Source organism: Bactrocera dorsalis, chromosome 6, assembly GCF_023373825.1.
Source record: "Bactrocera dorsalis isolate Fly_Bdor chromosome 6, ASM2337382v1, whole genome shotgun sequence".
NCBI lineage: Eukaryota > Metazoa > Arthropoda > Insecta > Diptera > Tephritidae > Bactrocera > Bactrocera dorsalis.
Window position 1 is genome coordinate 31,317,905 of NC_064308.1, and position 21,725 is coordinate 31,339,629.

Genomic DNA, 21,725 nt, shown 5'->3' on the forward strand with positions numbered 1-21,725 from the left:
ATACGTCTATGTGCAGTTGATGGTGGGGTGTATTGAACGCATCAATCGGACATGGCCTAATAGCACCGATAACCCCTGCATAGGCTGTTTTGTACTCCACTGGCTGGCCACCAATCTAGTGCTCCGTTTGTCAAAATTGGCCGTATACAACCATATAACTATGTATCGTTTAAGGCCCCAGTACCTGCTTTTTATTCGTTTGCATGTTTAGTAAGCCATATACGTTTTATTTTCTCTTTTTTTTATGTTAATCTTTCAATTTATTTTAACTCCCAGCTGTGGGAGAAGGGAAATTGTTGTACCATCGAGTAAGGGAATATTAACATTTCAATAACATTTATCACTTCGTGTAGGGTAGTACAATTTAATGTCTCGCGCGAGTTTATTTTTGACAATCGCGCTTTTAGTAGTTTTTAAAAGAATTATATAGGAAGTGGGTGGGGTTATTATCCGATTTCATCGTTTTTGACAGAGTCTAGGGGTGCTTAAGTGAATTGTATTGAGCGAATTTGGCTATTGTATCTGAAGTGGTTTTGTACATTACACATCTCACAGGACGCGGACACGTCCCATTTTTTCAAAACTTTTAGCCCACATGCGCTCCTTTGTTACTACAATCCGCTCTGTTTTGTATCTTAATTTAGTGCTTAGTTAAGACATAATAATATGACTCATATCCGTTATTATCTAAAGGAAGGATACATTTTAGGTAACACAAATAACTTGGTATCTTATCCGGAAATTAAACGCGGTGTTCACATTCTTGGCAATATAAACATAACTGTGGTCAACGCAAACAATAAAATTATGTCAAATATGCAAAACTTGGACTCGTGTAGTGTTATTGTGTTTCCATCGTTAAATCCAGACCATGAGGAAATTCAGGTAGACGGTGATGAATCGCTGTCTTCAACACTGGATATAAAGACCAATATTAATAAGGATGGCGTGGAAATGATAGGCAATGATGCTATAGAAAATTATTTGGAGGTTTTGAAGGCACTTTTGTACAGTAACAAAAAGCCGGCTTACTATTTAAATCGAGTTTTCAAATTAGCTTGTACACAGCTTAATTCTGAGTTTAAAAGTCAAGAATTTACATTGACTTTAACGGTGTTGCATCCCAAACTTGCACCTAAAACTATAACTACAACAGCGTCTATTTTTCGTGTAGCTGAACACTCACCTTATGGAATTAGTGGTGTAAATGGCGGTGTAAGATCAACATCGCTTGGTAAGTTGAGCTATGGGTAGACGCAAATATACAATAGAAATATACATGTATTCCGTTTTGTTTTTCTTTTTACAGATAACAGACTCTTCGCACATGCTATGATACATTCACATGATGCACAAGAGCCCAAAGTACTTGTCCATTCAATTATACACAAAGGTAGATCAAAATTTTATGTTTAATATTTGTGTGAGCACACGTTAGATCATAATTAATATTTACTTTATATATAGCCGAGAGTTCACATCCGACAATGCTCATAATTTTGATTTGTGCATTTTTGGTGATCGTATTATGCGGAGTGTCGATAGCTCGTCTAAAAAACAACGGTATTAAGTACACGGAAAGGCAGCCATGTCCAAAGGTTGATATTGCTGCGTACTTTTCAAAATTCTGTGTTTTTAGAAATGTTCTTTTTTTCTTAAAGATTGCCGATGAAAGCTTGGTCTGGGACGATTCCGCGTTGACGATTACGATAAATCCAATGCAAACTGATGCTGTGTCGGAAGATAGCTCAAACTCTGAAAACTCAGAATCAGAAGATGAAGAAGGTATGCAATTTGCTTAATAAAAAACACAAGGCTCACTTTCAAGAAATGCGAAAGAATTCCACATTCATTTTGAAATCTTGAAATTCCTAAATTAGGTACATATATACAAGATAGGGGTAGTATTGACCCGATTTTATCTAAGGTATCTCACATACCTTCACCAATATATGCAGTATAAAGTCAACTGGATGTTTAAAAATCTTGATATTAGTTATATGGCGGCTGTGGCACGCTTTCACCCGATTTTGATTAATTTATGCACAAATTCGTAGCCACCCCAAACTGAGATTTCTTAATGACTACCAAATCTCCTATGTTGTATTCACAGCTTTCTTTCCCTTTTTGATTAAATGTCTTACAGTTTTCTTTTTGTATTTTTTCTATATTTTCATGAGCACTCGGTCTTAATGAATCACGTTCTAAGTTCAATTCCTCAATTTCGAGATCTTTTAAAATTTCATGTAAATCTGGGTAATTATAAGAATTCTAAAAGGTGTTATTTTCGTACTGCGTGGTGCAGTGTTATTTAAAATTTGTTGTTCTTTTGCGAAGTGGTTGGGTTACTTTGACATTTCTTAGACAGCATTGGAACGACGGTCCTGTGAACGCGTTCTATCTGTCCGTTGCCCCGCGGGACACCAGTTGCAATCAGCAGGTGTTGTGTGCTCTCCTTCGTGGAGTACTCGTCAAACGCCTTTGACGTTAAACCCACTCCTCTATCCGTACAGCCCGTTTCGGGTTGCCGAAAATTGAGTATTGTTTTTCTTATTTACATTCTTCCACCCCGGTTGATTTCGTTGGGTACAACCAAACGAATTTCGAAAACGCATCTATTATGACTGAAATTTGATTATACCTATTCCGTGTTTCGGTTAACGGGCCCACATGGTCAATATGGTAAGTACCAAAAGGTTCACAAATTTTATCGATTGGTGTCAACAAGCCCTCTTTCTTCCCCCTTTTCGCATCTATTACTATGCACTCTACACACGAAGTTACTACATTTTTTACTGATTTGCTCAAGTTTGGTATATAATAATTTCTTTCTACTAGCTCCTGTGTGCTTTTTGCTGCTGGGTATATGCTAACTTTACAATTTCTTCTTCCATTCTGGATGGTACTACCAACAATTCCATTACAGAGTCGTTGTAAAGTAAGTCATTTCGTAAAAAAAATTGTCGTATTGTTCGACTTCCACAACCTTCCGCACTGCTCTTATCCAGACATCCTACATGTCCACCCCTCTTATTCTAAACTTTAACGAGTCTTCTACTTCTAAGCAGTATGCGTGACTAAGAGCATCTACGTGTCTCATGCGAGTTCCTGAGCTATGTTCAACTGCATAATTATATTCTTGTAGGTACACTGCCCATCTCATAATCCTGTCGGTCTGGTTTCTTGACCGTCATTGCGAAAGCGTTACATTCGCTAACTATTTTAAATTGAATATATCTTAAGTATATACGTCACTTCTACAATGCTTTTATAGCTGCCAGAACCTCAAGTTCAAAAGCCTCTTCGTTTTACGACTCATATATTCGATGAGATGATATTCTTCTGAATTCGTTTCTAATAAGACTGCGCCGTAGCCTAATTTTAACGCATCAACATACACCTCTGTTTCTGCGTATGGATCCGTGATCACCCGAAATCGCGCATGAAGAAGTCAAAAGTGAAGACAATGCTGATTTGTATTTTTTGATTCCAAGGGTATTGTCCACAAAAAATTTGTTTCATCCGGCCAAACCGTTAATGCGGTGTTCTACCTTGGAATTCTGAAGCGTGTTGTGCGCCATATTCGACGTGTTCGGCCCGACTATCGCGAAGATGAAAGTTGGCGTTTGTTGCGCGATAATGCGCTGTCTCATCGGTCGACGCTTGTGACCGACCAAAAATCACATGTAAACCATTAACCACTCCCCGTATTCACCTGATATGACACCGTGCGACTTCTTCCTTTTCGGAAAAATGCATTTGCCTATGGAAGGAAAGTGTTATGCAGACGTAGAGGGCAATCAAAAGGCTTGCACTGACATACTGGCGGCTATACCGGCCAACGAGCTAAACATGGTTTTGGACCGTGCAAAAAGCTGTATTGAAAAAATAAATTGATTTTGTCAAAAAAAAAAATTTGTTCCGTTTACTTTGGAACGCACCTTGTATTAATCCCATATGGCACAAAACAAAAGTCGTGTTAGCCGTTCTGACACCCTTTGCGAATTCGATAGAGCAGCTCTTACGTTAACGTACAACGAGTTTCCCGTTTCGTTCTCGCACTCCCCTTCATCTTGATCAACACGGAAAACTAAGTGCTTTAGCAAACGCAGCTGCAACTCCTTTTTCCTACCCGTAACGGGCCATCTCGACAGGCAAACATTTATGGCATACTAATTGTCAAATCTATTGCTATTCCCATTTCCAAATCTGTATATGGGCATTTGTTATCATAACGTAATCTTTTGCGAAAAGGCGCAGGGTAGATAGGTGAGCTAATGTAGCGCATGTTTTGAGCTCTTGAAAAATTTATTTTATCATTTGAGAAATTTTGAGCTCTTGAACTTTTTAAAGTTTTATATGGATGAAAAAAATTTATAAGGAAAATAAAAAGAGAAATATACTTTTTTCGACAAATGTATTTCTTGTAAAAAAAGTTTTATATTTTCGGACTATGATAATTATAGCATACATTTTATATACTAATTAAATAATAAATTTGATATGAGCAATGATATTTTGATTAATGCTTGTATAAGTTTATTCAATTTAAGACTTCGCTCATTCCCAACCCATTTTGCATAATTTTTCTGTAAATCAACAATATTAAACTTAATATGCATTAATTTTTTGGAAAAATGTTATTTTGAAAATGTACTTTAGTTTTATAATATAATTTAACACAACCGTCTTATTACTCGCTCTACTAAATTTAATATTCTTCTTCTTCTTTACTGGCGTAGACACCGCTTACGCGATTATAGCCGAGTCAACAACCGCGCGCCAGTCGCTTCTTCTCTTCGCTACGTGGCGCCAAATGGATATTCCGAACGAAGCCAGGTCCTTCTCCACTTGGTCCTTCCAACGGAGTGGAGGTCTTCCTCTGCTTCCCCCGGCGGGTACAGCGTCGAATACTTTCAGAGCTGGAGTGTTTTCGTCCATTCGGACAACATGACCTAGCCAGCGTAGCCGCTGTCTTTTAATTCGCTGAACTAAGTCAATGTCGTCGTATATCTCGTACAGCTCATCGTTCCATCGAATGCGATATTCGCCATGGCCAACGCGCAAAGGACCATAAATCTTTCGCAGAACTTTTCTCTCGAAAACTCGCAACGTCGACTCATCAGATGTTGCCATCGTCCAAGCCTCTGCACCATATAGCAGGACGGGTATTATGAGTGACTTATAGAGTTTGGTTTTTGTTCGTCGAGAGAGGACTTTGCTTCTCAATTGCCTACTCAGTCCGAAGTAGCACCTGTTGGCAAGAGTTATCGTGCGCTGGATTTCTAGGCTGACATTGTTGGTGGTGTTAATGCTGGTTCCTAAATAGACGAAATTATCTACAACTTCAAAGTTATGACTGTCAACAGTGACGTGAGAGCCAAGTCGCGAGTGCGACGACTGTTTGTTTGATGACAGGAGATATTTCGTCTTGCCCTCGTTCACTGCCAGACCCATTTGCGTTGCTTCCTTGTTCAGTCTGGAGAAAGCAGAACTATCATCGGCATACGCCAGCAGCTGTACACTCTTATGAAAGATTGTACCTGCTTGATTCAGTTCTGCAGCTCTAATAATTTTCTCCAGCAGCAGATTGAAAATGTCGCACGATAGGGAGTCGCCTTGTCTGAAACCTCGTTTGGTATCGAACGGCTCGGAGAGGTCCTTTCCGATCCTGACGGAGCTTTTCGTGTTGCTCAACGTCAGTTTACACAGCAGTATTAGTTTTGCGGGGATACCAAATTCAAACATCGCGGCATAAAGGCATCTTCTTTTCGTGCTGTCGAAAGCAGCTTTGAAATCGACGAATAGGTGGTGAGTGTCGATTCTCCTTTCACGGGTCTTTTCCAAGACTTGGCGCATAGTGAATATCTGGTCGGTTGTTGATTTACCAGGTCTGAAGCCACACTGATAAGGTCCAATCAGTTTGTTGACGGTGGGCTTTAATCTTTCACACAATACGCTCGATAGAACCTTGTACGCGATGTTGAGGAGGCTTATCCCACGTTAGTTGGCGCAGATTGTGGGGTCTCCTTTTTTATGGATTGGGCATAGCACACTTAAATTCCAATCGTTGGACATGCTTTCATCCGACCATATTTTACAAAGAAGCTGATGCATGCTCCTTATCAGTTCTTCGCCGCCGTGTTTGAATAGCTCGGCCGGCAATCCATCGGCCCCTGCCGCTTTGTTGCTCTTCAGGCGGGTAATTGCTATTCGAAGTTCTTCATGGTCGGGCAATGGAACGTCTGCTCCATCGTCATCGATTGGGGAATCGGGTTCGCCTTCTCCTGGCGGTGTACGTTCACTGCCATTCAGCAGGCTGGAGAAGTGTTCTCTCCATAATTTAAGTATGCTTTGAGCATCGGTGACTAGATCACCTTTGGGGGTTCTACAGGAGTATGCTCCGGTCTTGAAACCTTCTGTAAGCCGCCGCATTTTTTCGTAAAATTTTCGAGCGTTACCCCTGTCGGCCAGCTTATCAAGCTCTTCATACTCACGCATTTCGGCCTCTTTCTTCTTCTGTCTGCAAATGCGTCTCGCTTCCCTCTTCAACTCTCGGTATCTATCCCATCCCGCACGTGTTGTGGTCGATCGTAATGTTGCGAGGTAGGCAGCCTGTTTTCTCTCCGCTGCGACACGGCACTCCTCGTCGTACCAGCTGTTCTTTTGCACTTTCCGAAAACCAATGGTTTCGGTTGCAGCTGTACGTAAGGTTTGATTATTACCGAAATGAAAATGCCGTCGGTATATGTGTAACTAGGATATGTTGCCTCTTCGAAATTTTTATAGAAATGAAAACTGCGGTGTCAAACTGCTGAAGTGACAGCTTATTGCTTTCAATATACGGCAGACTAATTAGTATTCCATATATTGCTTTCCATAAGCAATATGCAGCCTCGACAGGCAATAGGCACGGCAATACAGTTAGTATGCCATACAATTTATCCTGTCGAGATGCCCCATAACGCATAACCCTAAAAGGCTAGCCAGTGAAAAACGCTACTTCCTTCTTTCCTTTTCCTTCCTTATCGGCAAAATGTGTGCACAGTCAAAAACGTGGTAAAAACGCAGAAATCAACCATCTTTGCTTTGTTTTCATTTGAACAATAGTTTATATATTTATAAATAATAGCATTCGACTCTGATTTTGAGTTATTTTAAGAAAATTTCAAACATATTGAACAGATTGAATTATAAAAGTTGATAATTACTGCAGTATATCGGTATTGGCAACTCTCCGTTGTGAGAGAGCAATCAGCTGCGACGTTTGCGGCGGCAAAATCCAAATGTCGCGGATTCTCACGTCATCCCACGTCAAAGAGAGAAGGGAGTAACGTTTTTCACTGTGCAGTTACATTGCGCGCCCATAAGATAGGTCGTGCCAGCTGACTAGGGACACGATTCTGCGTTTTTGACTGGCTAGCCTTTAATTGTCTTAGTTTCTCTTTTAGAGACGTCTATCATCATTGCCGTAGTCGTTTCAGTATCCATCTTTCAAATTTATTTCTTCTCTTAACTCTTATGAAAATTCGTTTAGGGGTTAGCTTTTACGAATTTAATTATGGTTCTTAGAAGCAAATGTACATTTTTGTTTTTGGTTACAAACTAAAAGCTACACATCAGGAATAAAGGGATGTTCAACTTATTCCAGCGTGAGAGCGCCTCAAAATTAGCGTTTAATGACATTTTTCATTGTAGCCAGATCAGCAAAAAGGCAATTTAAGTAAAACACCCAATTCGCATTTTCTACACCACTTATGAGGTATGCAAAAGGGCGCATTACCGAAGTTTTTTTGGGTCCTCGATTCCGCAGTAGGCCTATATCACACATTAAAAATTTATTTACATAAAAAAAAAAAAACGACAACAATTCAAATAGTATAAAAAAATTAACAGAAACAATATCACTCCATATCACAGAATATTAATAAATACTTGTATAATACTTAAAACTATAAAAATAAACGTATATACAAATGCCAATATTTATGCCCCAAATTCTAATTTGTAATTAAAAACTTTTTAATCTTTATCGTTCTAATCTTAGAGCCTCTTAATGCGAATCTGCTTAAAAAACCTTATTTTAGTATTAAATATTTAGCTCATTGCAACCACTAAAAAAGGAAGATAAAATCTACAAATGTGAAACACATTCTTAAAAATTCTTAATTCTTAAAATTGGGTAGTGATGAATCTTTATTTAAAAATTTTGTCACAAAATAAATTCTAATTCTAATAAATAGAGCAAAGTCACAGTCTTTACAAAACAAGAAGGGCTTAATATCTTTTAATTTAGTTACAAGAATTTCTCCTACACCTATGTATTTTATGGCAATTTCTGTCAAATTCCTCAACAAATTTTATTTCTAAATTATTAATAAATGTAACAAATTCTTCAGGCGGCTTCACTAAGTTGCATTTATCGATCTGGTTTTGGAGTATGAAGATGAATTCATCTGAAGGAATTTCATCTCCTAAATAAGTTAATGGCTGAAGGCAAAATTTTCAAATAGAGGTAGCCGCAAAAATAAGTAAAAGCATTTTCCTTTAAAAAGTTGATATCTAAACTACTATCTAAAGTAATGGATCTAACAATGGAGTGTTCGGGCCGTGGTAATCCTGCCAAGAAAGGAATCAAAGGAATCGGTTCACTTCAAAAAAAGTAGTTTCGAGAAAAACGTGTTTAAAGTTTAGGAAACAATTCTAGTGAACACGGACGCCACGTCAGAAAATCGGCTGTATCTCCGAAAATAAGTCGAATTTTGAAAAATCTCTAAGTCTAAATTTTCAAAATATGCAAAAAAATCGATTTTTTCAAAATCCTAGACCAGAATACCCCCTTAAAACGGAATCATTGCACACATTAAGAAGAACATTATGGCTATGTTCTGAAATAACTGTGGCTTCGGGTTTTAAAGGCAGCTCACAGTTACCTTTTGTTACGATATTTCCGTAACGTAAACCTCACGACTTCCTAAATAAACTAGAGAACATGAAAGGTGTAACTCCAGTACCTCCCCTACGAGTACTTCTAATCTGAGCAAAAAAATGCTCTAAGCTGTTCTGACATAGTCGTCTTGTCTTCAGGTAAGGAAATCCTGAGTGTGACAGCAATCGCCACAATCGTCTTAAACTATTAATATTAATTACCCACCCCTTGATAAAATTGAAATTATTTGTTGTGTTGTTTCCTAACTCATCTACCACCCGAATTGTTTTCAAAACTTTTTCTGCTTCATCTAAGAACTGGTTTTGCCCTGGGGAACTTATAAAAACTTTTTAGTGGGTACAATGACCTCAGTGAAACTACTATTAAAAATATCGAATAATTTATTGAAAAAGGAAACGAAATCCGTGGTATTAATAAAGCTCATACTATTTGAGCTTAAGGCTCCCAAGCTGTAAAGAGAAAGCATACCTGAAGCGACCGTATTACTTAATACTTGAGACGCGAATTTAACTTTCATTTTTTGAAAGGTATTGGGGTAAATATGAGCATCGGTTAATTTATGCGCACACCGATAACTCGACTTAGAGTCCTGTTTATAAAAATGCACTATATCTGACCAACATACGCGACTATTTTTAAAATCAACTTTATTTTCCATATTTTGTAAACAGTTTCGACTACATTTTAATAAATGGGGGCTATCGTAAAAAAACATATTTCCTTACCATTAATGTTGAAAAAAAGGCCGTGATATTGAAACCTGTTAAATTTTGTTAAACTTTTTATTAAAAGTACTTGTTTATTCTTCAGTGGTTAGAACAAGAGAAAATGTGTAGGTACAATAAAGTTCAGTTACAATACGATTTCATTTTAAATACATCAGAGTTGCATGTACATATATGTACGTTGTTATATGTTCAATTTATTAATTTAAACCTAGCATCTTTGTTAACTTCTCGTGGCTAGGCTTTGATAAGTTTTTCGTCAAAATATCAGCAATCATGTCACTGCTGCAACAATATTTGAGATCGATGCCGCCTCCTCGATAAATATTCCTTATGTAATGATATTTTACGTCGATGTGTTTGGTCCTTGCGTGATGTACCGGATTCTTTACAAGATTCAGGTTATCTCCAATTACCATTATCGTCTTAGGACGATCTCAAAAGTGTTCGTCAAAATACTGCTTCTTTCGCGGCTGACGTAAGTGCCATGCATTCGGCCTCAGTGCTGCTGAGAGCTACTGTTGATTGTTTCTTTGATTCATATGACAAAACACTTCCAGCAAGTATGAATGCATACCCCGTATATGACTAAATGGGTAACGCAATATCCTCATAGCTGCAGCCATATGCTCTGAATGTGGATCGTTGTTTCGTTGCGCAAGTTTACACACTGAGTGCAAAATATCTGGCCGCGTACATGCTGCTAGGTACATCAATGAACCTATTAATGATTGGTACTGCATCTGGTTGGCCTTCTTACATTTACTCTCATTACAATTTACTTGATGTCCCGTATCTAGTGGAGTAGCGATTGGTCGACAGTTTTCCATATTATATTCGCTTAACATCTTTTGTATATATGATTTTTGCCCAACGCATGTAGACCCCAGTTTCACCATCACGATCGATTTCCATGCTCAAAAAATATTGTACTGGTCCTTTGTCAACTATCTTAACTTCTTTTGAAATGTCATTCTTTATTTGTTGCATTTGTTTGTGATCAGAGCACGCTATAAGCAGATCATCAACATATACTGCTCTAATATTGATGTGACCATCATAGTGCTTTACATACACACACTCGGTTCGCTTTTACATGGTTGGAATCCAATACCTTTTAATATGCCGTCCAACTTCATGTTCCATTGCCGCCCAGACTGCTTAAATCCATACAATGCCTTTTTTAACTTCATATAAAGATTTGGATAACGTTTATCTACAAACCTAGGTGGTTGGTTGATATAAATTTCATCACACAACTTGCTGTTCAAATATGCTGTTGAAACGTCTATTTGGTGGTGATATAAACCATACTCCACTGAAATCGCAAAAATCATTCTTATTGTGCTATACCGCACCACCGGTGAAAATGTATCTTTATAATTTACAGCGTAAGTTTGCGAACAGCCCTTAGCAACTAATCTTGCTTTGAAACGTTCCATTTTACCGTCTTTGTCTTTCTTTAAAGCAAAAATCCACTTGCTGCGCGCTGTTTTCTGCCCTTCTGGCAATTCTGTGACCCGTTCAGGCCTTAAGACCCCCAGGGAGTGGACCACGCGTTACGTGGCCCCATGTTGCCTGCGCAATACTGCGACACAAGCCTCTACGGCTGTGCAATCTGCACATAGTTCGCGCGCCGCGCCGCCACTCAATCAGTGTGGCCAACCGAGGACCTCTACGGTCAGGGGCTCATCCAGGCAACATTGCTCCCACTCTGACGGACTCCAGAGTAAGATCGAGGAGATAGTTGCACTCATGAATCGGGAACGTGTATCGATAGCTGCGGTCCAAGGAACCAAGGTAAACATCCGCTCAGATCTTCTGAGTTGTGCAGGTTTCAACGTTATACGTAAAGATCGCGAACGAGATAGTGGTGGTGGCCTAGCTTTCATATTGCACAACACCGTGCAGTATCGTCAAATCGAAGAAGACATCGACCCCAGGGATACTACCCTAGAATGTCAGGGCATAGCTATCCGGTCAGGCGATGTCGAGCTCGAAATATTTAATATATACATCCCCCCAGTTACATGTTGCCCTACAGGATATCACCCGAACATAGGTGCGCTACTTCGTGGTGAAAACCGTATGGTACTAGGCGAGTTTAACGCGCACCACGATCTTTGGCATTCCTGCCTGTCAAATGATCGTAGGGGGATGGAGCTGGCGGAACAGATTGACGACTCGACATTCTGCACAATGAATGACGAAGCCCCCACCAGAGTTATGGGCACCTGTATCAGCTCGCCCGATATTACTTTTGCTAGCGGTGGTCTGATAAATAGCATAACCTGGCGACCTATGCTAACTCTTGCATCAGACCATCTGCCCATAATTATCTCGATCGAGAAGCCTCCTGATTTCGTTTCTGTGGACAACCGTACCTTCATTAACTCTAAAAAAGCTAATTGGATCGGCTTCACAGAATTTACCGAGAGCAACTTCAACGCTCTACCCATTCCTACGGACGTATGCGTTGGCGAGCGTCAATTCCGCAAGGTGATCGCAGCAGCTACCGCTGGCTTCATCCCGGCTGGAAGAATAGCGGAAATTCGCCCCAATTTCCCAGCCGAAGCAGCTGTTCTAGCTAACGAGCGCGACACCTTACGCCATGCCGATCCCGGGGATCCCCGAATAAGGGATCTCAATTTGGAGATTCGGCGCATGGTAAATCAACATAAGCGGACGAAATGGATAGAGCACCTGAAGTCCTGCAGCCTCTCCACCGGTGTCAGTAAGCTTTGGGCTACTGTCAAAGCTTTGTCTATTCCGAAGAGACATGACGACCGAGTTGAAGTTCAATTCAATGATCGTGCCTCTTCGGACCCGAAGAAGTGCGCGAGCTATTTCAGCCGGCAGTTTACACTGCACCCTTTGGTAGACAAGGCTAAGAGATGTGTTAACCGATGGCTGCGCAAAATGCCAAACAACTGCGCGCCACTTACTTTCACCGATGCGGAGGTTCAGGGTGCCATCAACAAGGCAACATCTTCCAAATCCATTGGCCCCGATAGAATCAACATGTTAGTGCTAAAGCATCTAGGCTCGACGGGAGTAAAATATCTCACCAAGGTCCTTAACCTGTCGCTCACCACTCTTCAAATCCCCGATGTGTGGAAAGTCGGAAGAGTGGTCCCACTACTGAAACCAGGGAAACCCGCCAACAAAGGGGAATCTTATCGTCTGATAACTATCCTCTCCCCAGTAGTGAAGACACTTGAGGCCTTGTTACTCCCGACCTTCACTCACCACCTGAGCCTAGCCAGCCACCAGCATGGATTCCGCAAAGTGCACAGCACCACCACAGCACTTAGCGTCATAAACGCCCAGATAGCAGGGTTGGGCATAGTGCACTAAAAAATAAATGCAATAAGGTTTCACTAGCACTACTTCTTCAGTGGTAGTTAAACAGCAAAATTCACTATCACTGAAAATTTAGTGATAGTGAAAAAAAAAATGCACTACCACTAAACCTTTAGTGATAGTGAAAAACAAATTGCACTATCACTAAACCTTAAACCTAAAGGTTTAGTGATAGTGAAAAACAAATCGCACTACCACTAAACCTTTAGTGATAGTGAAAAACAAATTGCACTACCACTAAATATTTAGTGATAGTGAAAATCTTTAGTGATAGTGAAAACCCTTAGTGATAATAAACATTTTTCAGTAACATAACACTGTTTCTTGAAGAATAAAAATAAGATTATGTATGTACATATATGTATAAGCTGAAGCAGTATGAGGCAATGTATTCAAAATAAACCATATATTTGAGTAGAGACTTCTAATTATGCCGCACCAAAATTAGGAAAACATAATTCATTTTTTATGTGCTTTTTTTAATACCAACATTTCAAAATTACGGTCGGTGAGATTTTGCCTTGTGGATCGATTGACAATTCCAGCAAAGGAAAAAAGTCTTTCCACTGGCGCAGAGGAAGGAAGAGGTGTGTTGTATTTAAAATTTTTTTTTTTTATAATAGGAAAGCGGTGCAAAGCATCAATGCTTCTATCAGCGTCATTCAAGTACAAAGTTACTTCGGTTGCTACAGCTCCGCCTTGTATACATTGATTTTCATCTGAAAAAGGAAGTTATTTACAAAAATTTCGCAGGTTGGTTTCTTTAAATCGAATACCTGTGGACTCGTCATCGAATTCGAGAAATGATGTACTAGCACTTATGGATGGCTGTAAAGTAAAGGTTTAGTGATAGTGCATTTTTTTTCACTATCACTAAATATTTAGTGGTATTGCAATTTGTTTTTCACTATCACTAAATATTTAGTGGTAGTGCAATTTGTTTTTCACTATCACTAAAGGTTTAGTGGTAGTGCAATTTGTTTTTCACTATCACTAAAGGTTTAGTGGTAGTTCAATTTGTTTTTCACTATCACTAAATATTTAGTGGTAGTGCAAATTAGTGGTAGTGCAAAAATGCCCAACCCTGATAGAGACGTACTCATATTATATTCACTTTATCACTTGAACCGCAGGAATTTGGACCTGGGCTCATAACCTGTTAAATTTTGTATTAAAAGTACTTGTTTATTCTTCAGTGGTTAGAACAAGAGTGAGAAAATGTGTAGGTACAATAAAGTTCAGTTACAATACGATTTCATTTTAAATACATCAGAGTTGCATGTATATGTACGTTGTTATATGCAGGACTGCATTTCAATAAAACCCCTAACAAATTAGCTAAATTTTGAAAATTGATACCCTGCTCACAAACAAAATGGCAAGGAACTAACCCTATATTTTGAAGTTGGGTAATGGCTTCAAGAATATATTTCTTGAGGACCTCCCCTTTACATGAGCCTTTAACAAAAAAATAAGCAAACGGGTGGGACCAAAGTTTTCCACTTATACCTTGCACCATTATGGTCATTGCAGTTGTGGCTATTCTAAAGGGTGATTTTTTAAGAGCTTGATAACTTTTTTAAAAAAAAAACGCATAAAATTTGCAAAATCTCATCGGTTCTTTATTTGAAACGTTAGATTGGTTCATGACATTTACTTTTTGAAGATAATTTCATTTAAATGTTGACCGCGGCTGCGTCTTAGGTGGTCCATTCGGAAAGTCCAATTTTGGGCAACTTTTTCGAGCATTTCGGCCGGAATAGCCCGAATTTCTTCGGAAATGTTGTCTTCCAAAGCTGGAATAGTTGCTGGCTTATTTCTGTAGACTTTAGACTTGACGTAGCCCCACAAAAAATAGTCTAAAGGCGTTAAATCGCATGATCTTGGTGGCCAACTTACGGGTCCATTTCTTGAGATGAATTGTTGTCCGAAGTTTTCCCTCAAAATGGCCATAGAATCGCGAGCTGTGTGGCATGTAGCGCCATCTTGTTGAAACCACATGTCAACCAAGTTCAGTTCTTCCATTTTTGGCAACAAAAAGTTTGTTAGCATCGAACGATAGCGATCGCCATTCACCGTAACGTTGCGTCCAACAGCATCTTTGAAAAAATACGGTCCAATGATTCCACCAGCGTACAAACCACACCAAACAGTGCATTTTTCGGGATGCATGGGCAGTTCTTGAACGGCTTCTGGTTGCTCTTCACCCCAAATGCGGCAATTTTGCTTATTTACGTAGCCATTCAACCAGAAATGAGCCTCATCGCTGAACAAAATTTGTCCGAAAAAAAAAAAAAACCGAACACTGATTTTGGTAATAAAATTCAATGATTTGCAAGCGTTGCTCGTTAGTAAGTCTATTCATGATGAAATGTCAAAGCATACTGAGCATCTTTCTCTTTGACACCATGTCTGAAATCCCACGTGATCTGTCAAATACTAATGCATGAAAATCCTAACCTCAAAAAAATCACCCGTTAGATGTGTTATTTTCATCGCCATAATCTTCAAGACCTATCAGCCTATCAAATTTTTCTATCATACTGCAAATGACGTTTCAGTGACATTTCATCACAAGAAACTGATATGAACTTTTGTTCGAAAGAAAATCCCTTACTCCTAATTTGTAAAGACTTTATGCTGCTTTGGGTGCAACCTGGGAACCGATGCCAATCTGCGACAAAATTATGTAACGTATTTTCCGAGGGAAAACTAAGTTGGTGCTTTCGGTAGCGGCAAGCGATTGACGACAAGAAAAAATACACCAAAAGCTAAAGTTTAAAAAAAAAAACGATCATATCGCCAACTGTGATTTTGGCGATTACTATTTAAAAAACTACTCCTAATACAAGCACCTAACTGAGGAGGAACTTTGCTGCCAACTATCTCAAGAGGATCTGACTTTTTCCTGAATGAACTACTTCTTAACATTTCCCTACATTTTTCTAATTCAGTTAAAATAATTAAAATAAAATACAAAATGTTAAATATAATCATAAAATATGTATAATAATAATAATAATAATAATAGTGCAAAAATGCATATTTAATGAATATATTAAAGTACGATTTTTTTTATAACTATCATAAATTTTCAAAGATAAATCGTTACATCAAAATAATTTATTTAATTAATTAACGGCAATGGCAATAAATTGACAGTTACGCTCTGAACACGTAGATCGTGACAAACTGCAAGCGACATTTGTCAAATATTAAAATACACACGTTTTTAAGGACACAGTTATAGAGGCACCTGCACGACTACTACTACTGTGTTCATAAGAACTATTTACTACTACTACGTGTTCAGCACATCACACTTAAAAATACACGAAATTTCAATTTCATTATCCAAAATTACTATTTTATTTGCACAATCGAAACACTTATTTCATCGAAATTTTTCACAAAGTCACAAACACTTTTTGCACTATTTAATGTTTTTTACTCACCGTTCGAGATCCGTTCCACTGTTTGGAAAACTGAATGTTCTTCCTCCCTCATTGCAGCCAATAATACATTTCCTCCAACTGCTGGTTGTTTTCGGCATTTTGTCTGTCAAATAAAATAAAAAAGTTTTAAATAAATGCAAATTTATTTAATAAAAGTTAAAATATACTCACATTTTTCAATCTATGTGCTGTTTCGCTTTCGCTATTCTTCGAACTAATGGCCGCTACAAATGGAGACAAAAAAAATGAAAAATGTCTCCATTCGAATAATAATTTGGCGGGATTTTAATCTGGCCGTCCCACTTTTCCAATTGCTAAACGTCAAAACCTCCTGAACTCGATTAGCTGTCAAAGTTCAGAAGGTTTTGACGTTTAGCAATTGCTCTCTCACTTCCAGTGAGTTGGACATCTCTTTATCTCTGCTTCACATTCTACTATATTACATCGCAACTAAGTGCAATTAACGCCCTTTTCTTTTATACTAATTACTAAATAATTATAACTTATCTTAGCTCCGAACTACGAACTAGTCCCTCAGTTTTTAAGATATCCTTCTGAAATTTTGCAAACGTCATTTTCTCTTCAAGAAGCTACTCATTTGTCGGAACTGCCGAACGCTATAACATATAGCTGCCACACAAACTGAACGATCGGAATCAAGTCCTTGTATGGAAATCTTTCCCACTTGACGTGGTAGCTTCACGAAATTTGACATGGATTACTGCTTAAGATAACAATATAATATCCGAAAAAATTGTTCATATCGGATTACCATAAATTATAGCTTCCATACAAACTGAACACATTGTTACTAAAAGAAATGCACGTGTGAAGGATATATTAGCTTCGATGCAGCCGAAGTTAACGTTTTTTCTTGTTTCTATTACTGATGGACGTTTCGTTAACCTTCAAGCAGGCGCGCGGTCATTTGTAACGGGAGCGGACGCGCGTAACCGAAAAGACGTTTGGGATGAATAAAAGAAATAAAGCACTAATTATTCAGTAATTATTTATTTATTTGTACTTAGATATATTATCATTGTCCTTAAAGTCTCTTATGTCAAAAAAAGTAATTAAAATTATTAAAAAAAAAAAAACAATTATTAAAAAGTAATATGAACGTAAATGTACTAAGCGCGGTCGATTCGACTACGCGCGCCCGCTTAAGGTTAATAAAAAGATGAGTTACAATGTTGCCATCTGAACTACACATTACTTGTTCAGTGACAATATTGCCACCTGTCCTGTATATTATTCCCTTTCTTGTTAATGGTTTTTTTTTGTTAATGTTTCTGAAGATTGAAATTTTTAGCATTATAAAATTTTAAAATTATCTTCTCATAAACTACGACAGATAAATCGATGAAATTTTGTGAACTTAAAGAATAATGTTCGTCATATTTATAGATATTTTTTGATGATTAATTCGTTTAAAGATTAAAATTAAAAAAAAAAAAAATTAAAAAATTGACGCTAAAAAATTGCAAAGTAGTTACGACAGTTGCTTCTTTATTTTCAAAATCGGAGATTTAGCGAAATTTTGACGATTTGATTTTTTTCTTGTATTTATTTTAGAATTTATAAAAAAATATATATTTATAACAACTTTTTCTTAACTTTTTTCAGTGGTAAAAGGTCGCGTTTCAAATGTCAGCCAGTTGGAATGGGATAATTCCAACATGTTTACCTCGGCTTATAACTAAAACTAAAATAACTTTTTGTGTAACGTTTAAATGCCATAAAGCTTAGGCATATAAATAACTATAGGTATTAAACAAAAACCAATGTAAAGATAAAAATTGCAAACAAAACTACAATGATACTTTTTTAAACAACATGTGGTAAAAAAGGATGCTGTTCAATCATTCTTACAGTGTGCGTTGTAAACATTGCAAACACATACATTTGAAAATAGTTGTATTTCATATATACATATATGTACGTACATGTATTAATTACTTATCATGTATATGCTGCAAAGGAAATAACGTAACAGAGTTACGAGACAGAATAACGGTCAATAATTGACTCGTATTTAAATTGTATTCATTTAAACAAATAATATAAATGAGTGCGAGTGTAAAATTTATGTAATACAAATTAATAAACAAAGAAACACAAGTATTACTTCATGATGATAATGTAAGAAAAAATTGCGTTTCATTTAACATAAAGGCCTAGTTAAGTATCTTGACTTTCCAAATAAACAGTGGTTTCGGCAATAACATTTTTTGTTCCATGCTATGGGCATGCCAATTAGAAATACAAATGAGAAAGAATAAAAACAAAAGATCAGTAAATATAAACACTTACTTGCTAATACACAAACAAGAAAACGATAAATCGAAGCCGTCACCTTATCGTCAACAAGGCCGCTATAGTTATCCCTACAACACATACATAAGTATATGAATTAATAATATAACAAATCTATATAATATATGACAGACGTGTATGTATGCTTCATGTGTCTTTCCAAACATATAAGCACATACATACGGACCTATGCTAATAGAATTCTCGATGTACTACTAAGCCTAATGAGTCCATATGAAGAAATAAAATAATGCAACCCGAGATGGGTACATTCATACAAATATAAATTTATTCATTTAATTACGTTATTATCAAAAAGGAGTTTAATTTATTTATAAAAATTAGGTGAAGATACATACATATATTCGGGATTGAGCAGACGCGCGCATATTTCATACGACTGTTTATGTCGTATAGATGACATTGATGAAGCTGCAACTAGCTTACTACGCGTACTTCTAATGCGCATTTAACTGCAATAAAGCGCTCAAAATGGCATTCATACAAAGAGCTTAGCTTGTTGTTATAAATTACACTCCTGCCTATATGTATGTATGTAAGCAGTGCAGAATGTAAGTACATACATATATAATATATAGTACATGAAGGTGATCGCATATTATAAACACTACTACGAAAACCCAAGAAAAGAAAAAAATATAAACTATTATCATAAGTATGGTAATACTATAAACGATTTTATATTCGGCAATATTACCATTCTTTCGGTGCTGCAATTTGATGGTACGGATGGATAGAGGAGGTCCTCAGGTTTAAAAAATGTATACACATGTACTGTCCTCAGACTCATAGTTTTCGAGATATTTCACTTTAAAGTTCAAAAATGTGTAAAAACAATGCTAGTCATTTCACTATGTCCACATTTACACTGTCCACATTCGTATATATCAAAAATTTATACTAATTGTATATTTTTTAAGAAAATAAATATACTTTAAAAACAATTTTGCACATTTAAAGTTTCAAGAGATTTGTGTGTTTACATTTATGACAAATAGTAGTGTTGCCATACTTTGTGCCCTGATATATATATGTATATATGCAAAATCATTAGAATAAATAGAAAAAAAATATTATAGAATGCAAAGTTTTTCAGTATTTCTCTCCTTTTGATTAATATAGGTGTTCGATCGATGAGGGTTATTTTTTTGAAGCGCTTCCGAAGGCCGTCAGTGCAGAAAGTAGTTCGACACAAAGGAACTATGATCACTCCGGTGTTGGACCGACCAGGGTTATTTTTTTTTTGAAGCGCTTCCGAAGGCCGCCAGCGCAGAAAGTAGTTCGACACAAAAGAACTATGATCACCCCGGTGTTGGACCGACCAGGGTTATTTTTTTTTTAAGAGCGGCCGAAGGCCGCCAGTGCAGAAAGTAGTTCGACACAAAAGAACTACGAATACCCCGGTGTTGGACCGACCAGGGTTATTTTTTTTTAAGCGCGGCCGAAGGCCGCCAGTGCAGAAAGTAGTTCGACACAAAAGAACTATGCTCACCCCGGTGTTGGACCGACCAGGGTTATTTTTTTTTTGAAGAGCGGCCGAAGGCCGCCAGTGCAGAAAGTAGTTCGACACAAAAGAACTACGAATACCCCGGTGTTGGACCGACCAGGGTTATTTTTTTTTAAGCGCGGCCGAAGGCCGCCAGTGCAGAAAATAGTTCGACACAATGGAATATTATTTTTTATCTTTATTTATCAATTAGGATAAGATATAAAAACCTTTCGTACCATTTTCTTTATATATGTTAAACAGAAAAAATTTTAATAGTTTTTTTAAAACACAATGTTTGACAACACTGGTATTTGTCATGACATGTAAAGAAAAACAAAACAAAATAAAATAAGAGTGAATTGCATGTAAAATTGTGGAACTTTAAAGTGAAATATCTCGAAACTATGAGTCTGAGGACGGTATATGTGTAAATATTTTTTAATCCTGGGGATCTCCTCTATCCATTCGTACCATTAAATCGCGGCGCCGAAAGAATCGTAATCGTGCCTTATATTCAAAGCGAAATATTTGCTGATTTATATAAAACTTTGTAAATAAAAGAATATTGCTATTTTATATTTGTATGTACGTGTAATGTTATGGTCGTTAGTACGCTCAAAATATGCGATCTACACATTTTATTATTGCTCAAAAATATTATTAAAAATCCCGGTTAAAATTTGACGTTAATATATAAAATTCTGATTTTCAACCATTTTTTATCATAAAATTTACCACGTTCCTTTGGCTTAGGCTGAAATGACGTAACTCAATACGCATACGTCTTCGTGTTGAAATTTTCTGCTTTCATAAAAAGCTTACACTGTTTTTATATTATATGTTTGCATTATTTTAGTTAAACATAGTCAATACGTTGATCGAATTTTCGATATTCAAAGAAAACATTAAACGTAGTTTTATATGCAGTTCCATCATTATGCCAAGCAGTGTCGGATGCAGATTTTTTATTAGGGGATTGTTCTTCCACCATATTTTTAGTATTGACTTTACTTCGTAAACTCTTTTGTATTTGAATTAAAATCACCGATTTTGGAGAATTGTTTTAGTTAATTAATACAATAAAATATAATATATATAATATAATAAAAACAATGTATGTACATTTACTGTATTTTTATAAGCAGTGATTTGTAGCCGGCGTTGCGGAAAACGTACCATACAGAGAAGAAGACTCTTCCGCTTAAAATGATCTTAAATCCAAAAACTACAAATTTTTTTATTTACATAGCTGAAAGAACGTAGTCATCAGAGGACTAGTCTAAAAATGGCATCTTCACAAAAAAAAGAAGTAGATTTTTTTGAAAAATTACCATTATGATTCCATACAGAATCGAATATATTTATTTTATTTATTTGAGGTCTAAAATACAAAAAACTGAAAACAA

The 21,725-nt window shown here is 37.1% G+C and overlaps 1 protein-coding gene and 2 long non-coding RNA genes across 4 annotated transcripts in view; 1 reads left to right on the forward strand and 2 right to left on the reverse strand.

Annotated features, from left to right (window-relative positions):
* Positions 1-19,127, forward strand: part of LOC105223227 (calsyntenin-1) — a 30,193-nt gene extending 11,066 nt beyond the window's left edge. The window contains exons 8-12 of the mRNA XM_049460302.1: positions 710-1,234; positions 1,310-1,393; positions 1,468-1,598; positions 1,662-1,785; positions 18,120-19,127. Of these exons, the coding sequence (XP_049316259.1) occupies positions 710-1,234; positions 1,310-1,393; positions 1,468-1,598; positions 1,662-1,785; positions 18,120-18,196 (941 nt within the window). The 3' untranslated portion in view covers positions 18,197-19,127. The remainder of the gene's footprint in view (positions 1-709; positions 1,235-1,309; positions 1,394-1,467; positions 1,599-1,661; positions 1,786-18,119) is intronic.
* On the reverse strand, positions 11,812-14,440 carry LOC125779567 (uncharacterized). Of its 2 annotated transcripts, XR_007423329.1 has the most exons (4): positions 14,138-14,440; positions 13,815-13,866; positions 13,242-13,757; positions 11,812-13,188 (listed from the first exon to the last, which is right to left on the reverse strand). It is a non-coding gene; the product is annotated as an uncharacterized LOC125779567 (long non-coding RNA). The 2 variants fall into 2 exon arrangements; XR_007423330.1 differs by having other exon boundaries at positions 13,815-14,440.
* On the reverse strand, positions 14,606-17,023 carry LOC125779631 (uncharacterized). Its single transcript, XR_007423418.1, has 3 exons — positions 16,665-17,023; positions 16,494-16,596; positions 14,606-15,304 (listed from the first exon to the last, which is right to left on the reverse strand). It is a non-coding gene; the product is annotated as an uncharacterized LOC125779631 (long non-coding RNA).
* Positions 19,128-21,725: the final 2,598 nt, after the last annotated feature.